General features: G+C 46.0%; 1 protein-coding gene across 1 annotated transcript in view; it reads left to right on the forward strand.

Moving 5' to 3' along the window:
• LOC308676529 (AP-2 complex subunit alpha-1-like) overlaps window positions 1–12,469 on the forward strand; it is a 173,334-nt gene that overhangs the window by 102,502 nt on the left and 58,363 nt on the right. Inside the window, exons 6-9 of the mRNA XM_081342370.1 lie at window positions 6,253–6,354; window positions 8,992–9,100; window positions 9,746–9,896; window positions 11,327–11,495. Of these exons, the coding sequence (XP_081198496.1) occupies window positions 6,253–6,354; window positions 8,992–9,100; window positions 9,746–9,896; window positions 11,327–11,495 (531 nt within the window). The remainder of the gene's footprint in view (window positions 1–6,252; window positions 6,355–8,991; window positions 9,101–9,745; window positions 9,897–11,326; window positions 11,496–12,469) is intronic.

Consider the following 12,469-nt stretch of genomic DNA (forward strand, 5'->3'; position numbering starts at 1 on the left):
GGATTTTTTCTCCTTCTGCGACCCACCCAGAGCTGGATAGGGGTTTCTCCCTGAAATTGGAAGCTCTTGGTCACTTTGAGAGGGTGACCATGTTCGGGAGTCACTGTCCAGCTCTGTGGACCTATTATTAATATGCATCTTGTTCTTGCCGACTCGTTCCTTTTGTTTTTACTTTTGTTTTTACTGTTGGTGGTTTATACTGCAAGACAGCTGCTTATTCTGAGAGATTCCCCCCTCTCTCAGATGTGGCCATCCAATCTGTGCCGCCGTTTCCTTAATGACGGGTCTTGGGACCCCGAGAGGTGGCATGGCACAAAAAGGAGGATTTTGGGTTTTCTTTTTAGAATTTTTAATGGGTTAGGGAGGGGGGAGGGGTATCAGGCCCGTCATAACGAGGGGAGGGGGTTTGCCGGACCTACTTCAGCCTAGGTTGGCTGATGGTCGCGGCGATAAGGGGGCTGGGGAGAGTCTTGGGGCCCGGGGGGATGGGGTGGGGATATCGATCCCCACGGTGATTGGGAATGGCGGCAGATGGATGAACAGAGGGCCATATCATAATCTGGGATCACGCCACCGCTATTTTCGAGCTTTGGCGCGCTCCGACCCTCTGGTTTCCACCTGCTTTCCCGGGGGAGGGGGAGGGCAGATACCTGAGCTCAGGCTGATTTATTTGAATGCCAGGTCTGTTGTGAATAAAGCTCCCCTCATCCGTGACTTGATCGAGGAGGAAGACGCAGACCTGGCATGCATTACAGAGATTTGGTTGGGCTCAGAGGGAGGAGTCCCTCTGATTGATTTATGCCCTCCAGGTTTCCGTGTGCTGCATCAGCCTCGGGCTCAAGGTAGTGGCGGCGGGGTGGCGGTTATTAAGGAGGCCCTTTGTCCACGGGAGGTCACTGCCCTTCAGATAGGCGGATGTGAGTCCCTCCTCTTAAGGTGGGGCCCTGGTGGTCAGTTGGGCCTGTTGCTCACGTACCTTTCTCCCAGCTGCGTGGCAACGGCTCTGCCCGGGCTACTCGACGCTCTCTTGGGATTGGCGGTGGAATTTCCCAGATTTTTGGTGCTGGGGGATTTTAACCTACCTTCCCTGGGGGGGGCGTCGGGGGGGGCCCGAGAGTTCATGGCTTCCATGATGGCCATGGACCTGACCCAGATTATTCAGGGCCCGACCCATGAGGGGGGAAACACGCCTGACCTTATTTTTGTCTCCGGGCAGTGGCTCAATGATCTGGGTGGGGTTTCTCCATCTGTACAGCCCCTTTCATGGACAGATCATCATCTCCTGCAGCTGGGCCTCCGTCATGCCACCTCCCACCGCTGGGAGGCAGAACCGACCAGGTGGTTCCGCCCCAGGCGCTTGATGGACCCAGAAAGGTTTCAGACGGCGCTTGGATTGATCCCTGCCTTCCTTTCCCACAGCCCGGTCGAGACCTTGGTTGACGCCTGGCAACTGACTGCTTCTGAAGCTCTCAACCGCGTTGTGCTTTTGCGGCCTCTGACCCGGCGCAGGTCCCGGTTGGCCCCTTGATTTTCTGTGAACCTACGGGAGATGAAGCGCCGGAGAAGGGGCCTAGAGAGCATTTGGAGATCCAGTCGGTCCGAATCTGACCGAACACAGTTAAGATCTTTTACCAGATCTTACCTTGTGGCAATGGAGGTGGCGAAGCGTGCCTACTTCGCCACCCTCATTGCGTCTGCAGATAATCGCCCGGCCGCCCTGTTTAGGGTGACCCGTTCCCATTTAAATCAGGGAACAGGGGAGGACCCCTTGCGAGGACAGGCCGAGGAGTTTAGTCAGCATCTGCTGGACAAAATCGCTTAGATCCGGACCGGTCTGGACTCCGACTGGGCAGTATCTGACGAGGGGGAAACGATGGGTCTGGCCGACATTATTTGGGAGGAGTTTGACCCTGTGACTCCGGATGAAGTGGACAGGATCATGGGTAGATTAAGTGCCGCCATGTGTTTGTTGGATCCGTGTCCCTCCTGGCTGGTTTATGCGGCTCGGGAGGTCACACGAGGCTGGCTCCAGGCAGTGATTAATGCTTCTTTGAGTGAGGGGTGCTTCCCTGCTGCTTTGAAGGAGGCGGTGGTGAGGCCCCTCCTCAAGAAACCTGCCTTGGACCCAGCTATTTTGAATAATTTTCGTCCTGTCTCCAACCTTCGCTTTCTTGCGAAGGTTGTTGAGACCGTGGTGGCACGGCAGCTCCCGCTGGTCCTGGAGGAAACTGAGTATCTGGATCCGTACCAATCGGGTTTCAGGCCCGGGTACAGCATGGAGACGGCATTGGTCGCGCTGGTGGATGATCTCTGGCGGACTCGGGATAGGGGTTATTCCTCTGTCCTGGTCCTATTAGATCTCTCAGCGGCTTTTGATACCATCGACCATGGTATCTTGCTGCGACGTCTCCGGGGGTTGGGAGTGGGAGGCACTGTTCTACGGTGGTTCTCTGTAGTTATCCTAGACTCCCAAAGACCTTTTTGCCTTCTATATTGAAAGTTATAAAGTTCTGCATTCCTGAGTTGTAGTCATCCTAGACTCCCAAAGACCTTTTTTGCCTTCTATATTGAAAGTTATAAAGTTCTGCATTCCTGTCTCTAGTGATAAATCTCTGCCTCCTCCATTTACAATTGTATATAACAAGACTTGTCTCCTGTAATTGCCCTTGCCTCAAGATATGGCTTCCTGTCTCCTGTAATTGCCCTTGCCTCAAGATATGGCTTCCTGTCTCCTGTAATTGTCCTTGCCTCAAGTTATGCCTTCCTGTGATAATCCTTGTCTTCTCTGTTAGCATTTGTATACGATAAGTTATGCTTTATTACTTCCTTGTCTTCTCTGTTAGCATTTGTATACGATAAGTTATGCTTTATTGCTTCCTGTGATGACCTTTGCCCTCTTCATTAGCAGTTGTATGCAATGAGCTATGTTTTCCTATGACCTTCCATATGTTACTTCCTCATGTGTGTACTTCCCCCTCCCTGGTGAAACTGCTCAATAAAAGAGTGCTGTGCAAAGCTGTTCGGGGGGCAACACCATCCACCCCGGGCACTCTGTGCTCTCTCACCTTGAACAAACTTGTGTTGGTGCCTCAGTTTGTCCTAGGATTCTGTTCCTGCGCTATCGCAGTTCCCAAGTGTGACCGTCGGAACGTCCGGCACACTGGGTCGGTGGCAAAGGGCAAAATCCTTCCATATTCAAGGTGTTCACCCTTGCGAGGGTCCCTCTAAATTCTCACCCCTGTTACGGGGCTCTAAGAGTTGAGGCCGGAACCCTGATCGGTCGCTCGACGCGACAGTTCTCCTCCTACCTCTCGGGCTGTTCGCAGACGGTGTTGGCAGGAGGACAGAGGTCAACCCTGAGGCCCCTTGATTGTGGGGTCCCTCAGGGGTCGGTCCTCTCTCCCCTCCTGTTCAACATCTATATGAAGCCACTGGGTGAGATCATACGTGGTTTTGGAGTGAGGTATCATCAATATGCTGATGATAACCAGCTTTTCATCTCCACTCCGAACCAACCCAGTGATGCCCTCAACGTGATGTCCCGTTGCTTGGAAGCGGTACGAATCTGGATGGGGAAGAACAGGCTCCAACTCAACCCGGCCAAGACCGAGTGGCTCTACGTATCGGCATCTTGTGTTGTCCAAGATTTACCATCTTTGGTTATGGGGGAGAGGTGTTACCTCCCGTTGATAGGGCGTGCAACTTAGGCGTCCTCCTGGATGCACAACTCAATTTAGAACATCATATAGGAGTCGTGGCCAGGGGGGCATTTGCCCAGGTTCGCCTGGTGCGCCAGTTGCGCCCCTATCTGGACTGAGATGCCTTATGTACAGTCACTCATGCACTCGTCACCTCCCGTATAGATTACTGCAACGCTCTCTACATGGGGCTGCCCTTGAAGACCACCCTGAGGCTTCAGCTGGTGCAGAATGCGGCCGTGCGGGTTGTGATGGGAGTATCCCGATACTCCCATATTATACCCCTCCTGCGTGGGCTGCATTGGTTGCCGGTTTCCCTTCGGGTGAGGTTCAAAGTGCTGGTTCTTACCTATAAAGCCCTACATGGCTTAGGCCCGGGATATTTACAGGACCGTCTGCTGCCAGGAACGACTTCCCATCACCCTGTGCGCTCACACAGAGAGGGTCTTCTCAGGGTGCCGTCGGCCAGACAATGTCGGCTGGCGACCCCCAGGGGGAGGGCCTTCCCCTGTTGGGGCGCCTGCCCTCTGGAATCAGCTCCCCCGAGAACTTTGGATGGCCCCAGATCTCCGGTCCTTTCATCGCGACCTAAAGACATACCTTTTCCAACTGGCCGACCTGCACTGAAGATGGGGGTTTTAATTTTGTTTTAACTTTTATTGGTTTTTAGTGGGGCTTTGTAAATTTAATTTCTTTTAATACTTGTATTTATTGTTTTATTGTTGTTTTATTGTTGTTAGCCGCCCTGAGTCCTTCGGGAGATAGGGCGGCATATAAGTCCCATAATTAAATTAAATTAAATTAAATTTATTGTTGAGCTACCGGAAAACAGAGGAAATACGGTAATATAGACTGTTGTTGATCTCTTTTCAAAAGCAGGATCATTTTATAGCCTCCTTGGGGCTCCCTTCTGCAAAGAAGTTAGCTAAGATGTTTCTGAAACATATATACCGCCTCCATGGTGCCCCAAAGAAGATTATATCAGATAGGGTTCAATTTACAGCGAAGTTTTGGAGAGACTTTCTCAAGCTAATTGGGTCCACTCAAGGACTTTCGTTGGCTTTTCATCCAAGCACGAATGGATTGGCTGAACGAGCTAATGCAATGGTGGAACAATACATTAGATGCTATGTTAACTACCAACAGACTAACTGGACTGACCTATTACCTTTTGCTGAAGTGGTTTACAATAATACTGTGCACAGTAGTACTGGACTTACTCCATTTAAAATAGCCACCGGCTGAGAGTTCGTTCCTATGCCTGAATACGCCAAGAACCACCTGCCTCACAAACCTTAGATCAATGGAAGAGGGGAGGGGGAGGAGGGTTTTTTTTGTATTCAAAAATGTATTGTAAAACTTTTCAATAAAAAAACAAAAAAAACAAACCTTAGATCAATGGGTGACATGGCAGGCTGTTTGGACTAATGTAAAAAAAAGCTCTAATGCAAGCTGCAAAAACTTACAAGGAACAAGCCGATAAGAAGCAGTCACCTGAGAGACTGTTTTGAGTGGGGGGAAAGGTCTATCTTTCAACTAAGTATTTAAGACTCAAACTGCCTAGTAAGAAATTGGGACTGAAATTTCTTGGTCCTTTTCCTATAGTTAGAATCATAAATCCTGTGACAGTTGAGTTAAAACTTCCTCGCTTACTGGGGAAAATTCACCCTGTGCTCCATTGCAGTCATTGTGACCAATCCCTAAGAAGGCACCTGGTCCTCTTTTAGTTGAGGGGAAACTCATTATGAAATTAAGTGAGTCCTTGACTCTAGGTTATACAAATGAAAATTACAGTACCTAGTGCAGTGGAAGGGACATTCTTTGTCAGAGGCCACTTGGGTGAAAAGTACAGATGTCAAAGCGGACCGGTTGATAAAAAAGTTTTACAATAAACATCCTCAAAAACCCTGGGGAGATTCCTAACTTCACCTTTTGTTCTTCTACAGGATCTGTTTTTTCTTTAGGGAGGGGTCCGACTGTCAACTCTGCAACAAACCTGGCTGAAACCATCTTGCTTGTTTTCGGTTGCCACAGGAATGGGGGGAGGAATGGGGAGTTTTATGCTTCAACATTTCTGTCCTGTAGGAACCAAGGTCATTTCTGTTCGTTAGACTGGGGGTTGAGCCTAAGCCTGCCAAACCGTTCTATTGGGAAATGTAGTTGATTGCATAGTTTCTCGGGTGGAAAGTTTAACTTTGTAATGCTGTAACTTTTTGGAGGGAACTTTAGTCTTGGTTTCACTTTTGACCATGGCAATACTTTGTAACCAGTAAACATGTTCTTAGAGGAAAACTCAACTCTCCGAGTTCTGCTTTAATTGCTCTCATCTATTGGAACCATGAGACCAACACAGTCACTAAGGGAAAATGATGTCACTCCATTGGAGTTATGACATCACTTTGCAGTAAAGCAATTCACCTGTGGTCATTTAGCAAGTCATCACATGACCACAATCTGTGATTTTACTGCCAGTTTCTCCATTGACTGCTTGTTGCAGCTCCTATAGAAGTCTCAGTTTTCCATCTCTTTCTCCTTACACCCCCTCACAATACAGGGTGTGGTCACAGCTGCTGTCAGCCTCATTGCTTGCCTCTGCAAGAAGAATCCTGATGACTTCAAGACATGTGTCTCCCTGGCAGTATCCAGGCTCAGCAGGGTGAGTGAGGAAAGGAGAGCCAAGAATCCATTCTTTTGCTTAGTATATGTTTTGTTTCAACATTTTTTTACATTTATGGTAGAGTTTGTGTTTGTTGGAAAAATGTAATGGTCTTGGCATCCATTGTGACTAATTAATGAATCTGTGTATGAAGCTGCAGCATCTTCAAAGAAAATATAGTGAATGTACTTTTTCCCATTGTGCATTTTATTTGTTGGGAGTGGATTGTGGAATACATAAGTTGAGCGTATACACACAAAAGAGGGCAATGAGGGTTGAGGACTGACTTGGGTGGATCACAGAGAGGACAGCATCCTAGTCACAGCTGTGATAAATGGCTTTGTCCTCCTGTCACTGGATGGTGGAGAGACAAAAGGAGGGTCTTTGATATGGCGTCTTAACCATTTCCCTTGTGCAAAGCTATGAACTTGCCTGCTTTGGAACAAGTACAGGTGAAACTCGAAAAATTAGAATATCGTGCAAAAGTTCATTTATTTCAGTAATGCAACTTAAAAGGGGAAACTAATATATGAGATAGACTCATTACATGCAAAGCAAGATAGTTCAAGCCGTGATTTGTCATAATTGTGATGATTATGGCTTACAGCTCATGAAAACCCCAAATCCACAATCTCAGAAAATTAGAATATTGTGAAAAGGTGCAATATTCGAGGCTCAAAGTGTCCCACTCTAATCAGCTAATTAAGCCATAACACCTGCAAAGGGTTCCTGAGCCTTTAAATGGTCTCTCAGTCTGGTTCAGTAGGAATCACAATCATGGGGAAGACTGTTGACCTGACAGTTGTGCAGAAAACCCTCATTGACACCCTGCATAAGGAGGGAAAGCCTGAAAAGGTAATTGCAAAAGAAGTTGGATGTTCCCAAAGTGCTGTATCAAAGCACCTTAATAGAAAGTTATGTGGAAGGGAAAAGTGTGGAAGAAAAAGGTGCACAAGCAGCAGGGATGACCGCAGCCTGGAGAGGATTGTCAGGAAAAGGCCATTCAAAAGTGTTGGGGACTTTCACAAGGAGTGGACTGAGGCTGGAGTCAGTGCATCAAGAGCCACCACACACAGACGGATCCTGGACATGGGCTTCAAATATCGTATTCCTCTTGTCAAGCCGCTCCTGAACAACAAACAACGTCAGAAGCGTCTTACCTGGGCTAAAGAAAAACAGACCTAGTCTGTTGCTCAGTGGTCCAAAGTCCTCTTTTCTGATGAGAGCAACTTTTGCATCTCATTTGGAAACCAAGGACCCAGAGTCTGGAGGAAGAATGGAGAGGCACACACTGCAAGATTCTTGAAGTCCAGTGTGAAGTTTCCACAGTCTGTGTTGATTTGGGGAGCCATGTCATCTGCTGTTGTTAGTCCACTGTGCTTCATTAAGTCCAGGGTCAACGTAGCCATCTACCAGGAGATTTTGGAGCACTTCATGCTTCCTTCCGCAGACAAGCTTTATGGGGATGCTGACTTCAATTTCCAGCAGGACTTGGCACCTGCCCACACTGCCAAAAGCAGTGGGATTACTGTGCTTGATTGGCCAGCAAACTCACCTGACCTGAACCCCATAGAGAATCTATGGGGCATTGCCAAGAGAAAGATGAGAGACATGAGACCGAACAATGCAGAAGAGCTGAAGGCCGCTATTGAAGCATCCTGATCTTCCATAACACCACAGCAGTGCCACAGGCTGATAGCTTCCATGCCATGCCACATTGAGGCAGTAATTGCTGCAAAAGGGGCCCAAACCAAATACTGCGTACATATGCATGCTTATACTTTTCAGAGGTCTGATATTGTTCTATGTACACTCCTTGTTTTATTGATTGCATGTAATATTCTAATTTTCTGAGATTGTGGATTTGGGGTTTTCATGAGCTGTATGCCATAATCATCACAATTATGACAAATCACGGCTTGAACTATCTTGCTTTGCATGTAATGAGTCTATCTCATATATTAGTTTCCCCTTTTAAGTTGCATTACTGAAATAAATGAACTTTTGCACGATATTCTAATTTTTCGAGTTTCACCTGTATCTACTTGAGAGCAGGGCAGCAGATTGACAAAACTTGGACAGTTGCCTATAGAATGTGGAAGAGGGTTTTCCTAAACAAATTCTGGAGCTTCTCCCACAAGCTATTTACCTTCAGTGGAAACTTCTCAGCTGATACCTTCCCCCATCCCCTCCTTGTTTATTAAGAGTGTGCAAATTGTTCACATGCTACATTATACAATATATTTAGATAAAATACAGTATACTGATAGAGCAACAGTGCATATAGCTAGTGGCAGATTTAGTTTGGCATTCTCCAACTTCTTCCTGACATGATATAGCTAGCACACAGTTCTTTATTCTTTTGCTGTATAACACACCTATCTTCTTTTCTGACCATATTAGTAGCTTAGGAAGTTGGGGCCTTCATTTGGAAGTAGTAGTATAAGGGCCATTTATCTTCCCACAGTTTGACCCCAAGTCTTGTGGCATAGCTAATTTTACTCAGGCAGTTGCGAACCATGAACTTTGGTGACAATGGCATAGAGATTCTTAGGGAATATGGTTGTTCTGATGCACCAAATGTGGACATTTCTGACTGGCTCTCTGGGCTGCCCTGCTTGTATCCTCTCCTTTCAGATTGTGTCTTCAGCCTCCACAGACTTCCAGGACTACACCTATTACTTTGTGTCAGCCCCTTGGCTCTCAGTTAAGCTTCTGCGGCTGCTACAGTGCTACCCCACCCAAGGTAACAAAAATGGGGTTTTCTGCTCAGTGAAATAAAAGATAGTACTGGAATATGCCAACTTCCTGGTGCTGCACTTCTTGCTGATTTGCAGTCCTCTCCTTAGTAAAAGGCATAGAAGCAATGCTTCCTTTTATTATTAATCTGTTTTACCTTGTTTTACCTTTTCATCACTATGCCAGTTTTCATTTATAATTCAGGATCATTGACTGTTTTGAATGCATTTTTGGCAAATAGATGGGATATGAATTTAATAAAAAAGTTAGCTTCTCTTCATCTCTTCTTTTTTCTAGGTCTTTTTAGGGATGTCTTTTTTTCCTGCTCTAGTAATGAGCCTGCACAAACATTGTGCTCATGCCCTTCCCATTTTCCTCTCACTCTGCATTTGATCATTGGAGGAGGAGATCCTGATAATGCCTATTATTTTGTAGCATCCCAAACACATTGAGCTTTGGTTGCATTTCCATATGGAGACTTTCAGAACAACAGAGAATGGATGGTTTTAAATGTGTGAGAAACTGGAATTCAATATAGATCCTTGCATGGGTGGAGTGTCAACTGTTTTGTGCTACAACTGATGAATGGCTGATTGGGACTAGGATTCCTGCTTGTTAAAGTAACTGGCTCAATATTTTGTTTTATTTGCAGAAGATGCATCAGTGAAAGGACGCCTGGTTGAATGCTTGGAGACTATCCTCAACAAGGCTCAGGAACCCCCCAAGTCCAAGAAGGTCCAGCACTCCAATGCCAAGAACGCTATCCTTTTTGAAGCCATCAGTCTCATCATCCACTATGATAGGCAAGCATCTATGTTTGGTTGGGTTTTTTGTTCTAAAAGTCTATTAGATTGGAGGTGGGAAATGCATTCCATTTCAAGGGCACCCAGATCGACAATGTCATTCTCTTGGAGATGTACTCTCCTCCATGCACTTCCAGAGCTGCATTCACACCCTGTTCGCCATAACATTCTAGTTATGGTCTTTAAGTCCCTACATGGCATGGGTCCGGAGTACCTTGGGGACCACCTGCTGCCGGCGTCAACTTCCCTCCGCCCTGTGCGTTCCCACAGAGAGGGCCTCCTCAGGGTGCCTCCGGTCAGAGAATGTCGGCTGGCGGCCCCCAGGGGGAGGGCCTTCTCTGTGGGCGCTCCGGCTTTATGGAACCAGCTGCCGGTCGAGCTCCGGACGGCACCGAACCTTCGCTTCTTCCGACGCAGTCTGAAGACCCACTTATTCGAACAAGCTGGCCTGGCCTGATGGGGGGATTTTAGGGTTCTTAATGGGTTTTTATACTGTATTGTTTTACTGGGCGATTATTTAATTCTCTTTTTAATTTTTGTATTTGCTATTTATATGTGCCCTGTTCACCGCCCTGAGTCCCTCGGGAGAAGGGCGGTATATAAATTTAATAAATAATAATAATAATAATAATAATAATAATTCTGCTTCTCCTTGAAAATGCTCATTTTGTTTCACAACTAACTTTTTGAATGCCTCCATTGATACTGTTGATACATTAATATTATTGGAGACTTTTTAAAAGCCAAGTTGCAGTGGGATGGTAGGGGGAAAGACATGTGTTTGCAACATTTGAGGAGTGGAAAGTTAGCCAAAAGAACCCTCCGAAATGCTCCTCAGCTTAGAAGACCTTTTTTTATAAAAGTAATTTGGTTTCAACTGAGTTTTTAACCTGATTGTTTACAAGGAAATGGGTGAAAGGTTCTGATCAATTTGAGTTTTCCCAATTTGTGGGAGAAAGAACAAGATCTGCCTTAGAAATCAGTATGTTAAATGGAAATAACTTGGCCCACAGACCCAAAGTTCTTCAGTATTGTTTTAATTCAGGGGTGTCAAACTGCCGGCCCAGAGGCCAGATGCATCACCAGGAAACCGTGCCCGGCAATGGAGAAAAAGCTCCAATATGTTGCATGACGTCATGTGATGTTGTGAGTTTGACATGTCTGTTTTAATTGAACCAAACCTCTGGGGGAAAAACCCTTGTGTGACTTCCAAGAGTTTCTGTTAAGTGTCAGCCATTAGAAGGTATAGGCAGAGCCAGTGAAACAAAAGAGAACCATGAAAATCAAATAAAAAGAACAGAGTGTTTTTATAGAATTAGGTTAGAATCAGGTGGATTGCTGGCACACTGAGAGACTGACAGGCTGAGCTACATGCAGAGTACTCCTTGCTGTGCCTACTCTGGAATTAACCCTGACTTCTTGTTCTGCAGTGAACCCAACCTGCTGGTGCGTGCATGCAATCAACTAGGCCAGTTCCTGCAGCATCGAGAGACGAACCTAAGATACCTAGCCCTGGAGAGCATGTGTACCCTAGCCAGCTCTGAATTCTCACATGAAGCTGTCAAAACCCACATTGAAACTGTCATCAATGCTCTAAAGGTCAGACTCTGAAATATGCAGAGCAAATGAGAAAAGCAACTTTTATGTAGTGTGAGGGTGTAGGACTGAGTGAGAGTGCCTTCCCAAATTTTTCAGTTCTGTTTCCAGATGGTAAGGTGATGGGGAGAGTGCAAGCTCGGTCACACAGCCATTTTCCAAAGAAAGGTTCCCAGTAAATTCTCTGCTATCAAATGTAATTTCTGTTAACAGTGAATGAAATGTGTGAATGATACAGTGTGTCACAACCTGAGCACCTCATCCTGGGTTGATGGGAAGCAAGTTTAAAAGAGGTCAGCTCTCCAACCTAAGACACAGGAAGAAGCAAACTGTGACCCATGGGTTGCATGAGGCACCCTAGCTTCCAACTTGTGGGTCCAAGTTTGCTCCACTAAAATTCAATCGCAGAATTTTCAGTCATTCAGTTTTTAACTTTTCCCCATCAAATAATAGGTAAAAATGCATGTTTTCTTTAACACTCCCCCAAGCCATCTTAGCCTACGTACAAGGATGTGGGCTGAAAATTCCTATGTACTTCCAGTGCCTTTGCTGATCAAAGGGAAACAAACCTTGTGCCCCTTAGAGGCAGAAATATATATGTACGTGAAAAAAATGTGGCCCAAAAGCTTGCCCACCCCTACTGTAGTGCTTAGGGAACAAACTTAGGAAAGTAAACAGCTCAACTGAAATGAGAAGGAAGCTGTCAGGGTTATGCAGAGTCTACAGTTATTTTGTTAAATATGGAATTTGGATTTAGAAGCCTAAAGATGTGTTTTTCATTTTGATCTATTTAATTGTTTTAGAAGGCAGCTTTCCAGCATTATCAATGTCACTTTAATTGCCTGAGTATACATTGATGAAATATCAAAAGCCTGGCCAAGATCCAAGCAGAATGTACTGTGTTTAGGCTTTAGTATCCTGCTAGGTTTTTGCTTCTTTCTATGGCTAATAGTTTCCAAGGAAATTAGACAAATCCT

Source organism: Vipera berus (genome assembly GCF_964194415.1).
Source record: "Vipera berus genome assembly, chromosome: W".
Lineage (NCBI taxonomy): Eukaryota > Metazoa > Chordata > Lepidosauria > Squamata > Viperidae > Vipera > Vipera berus.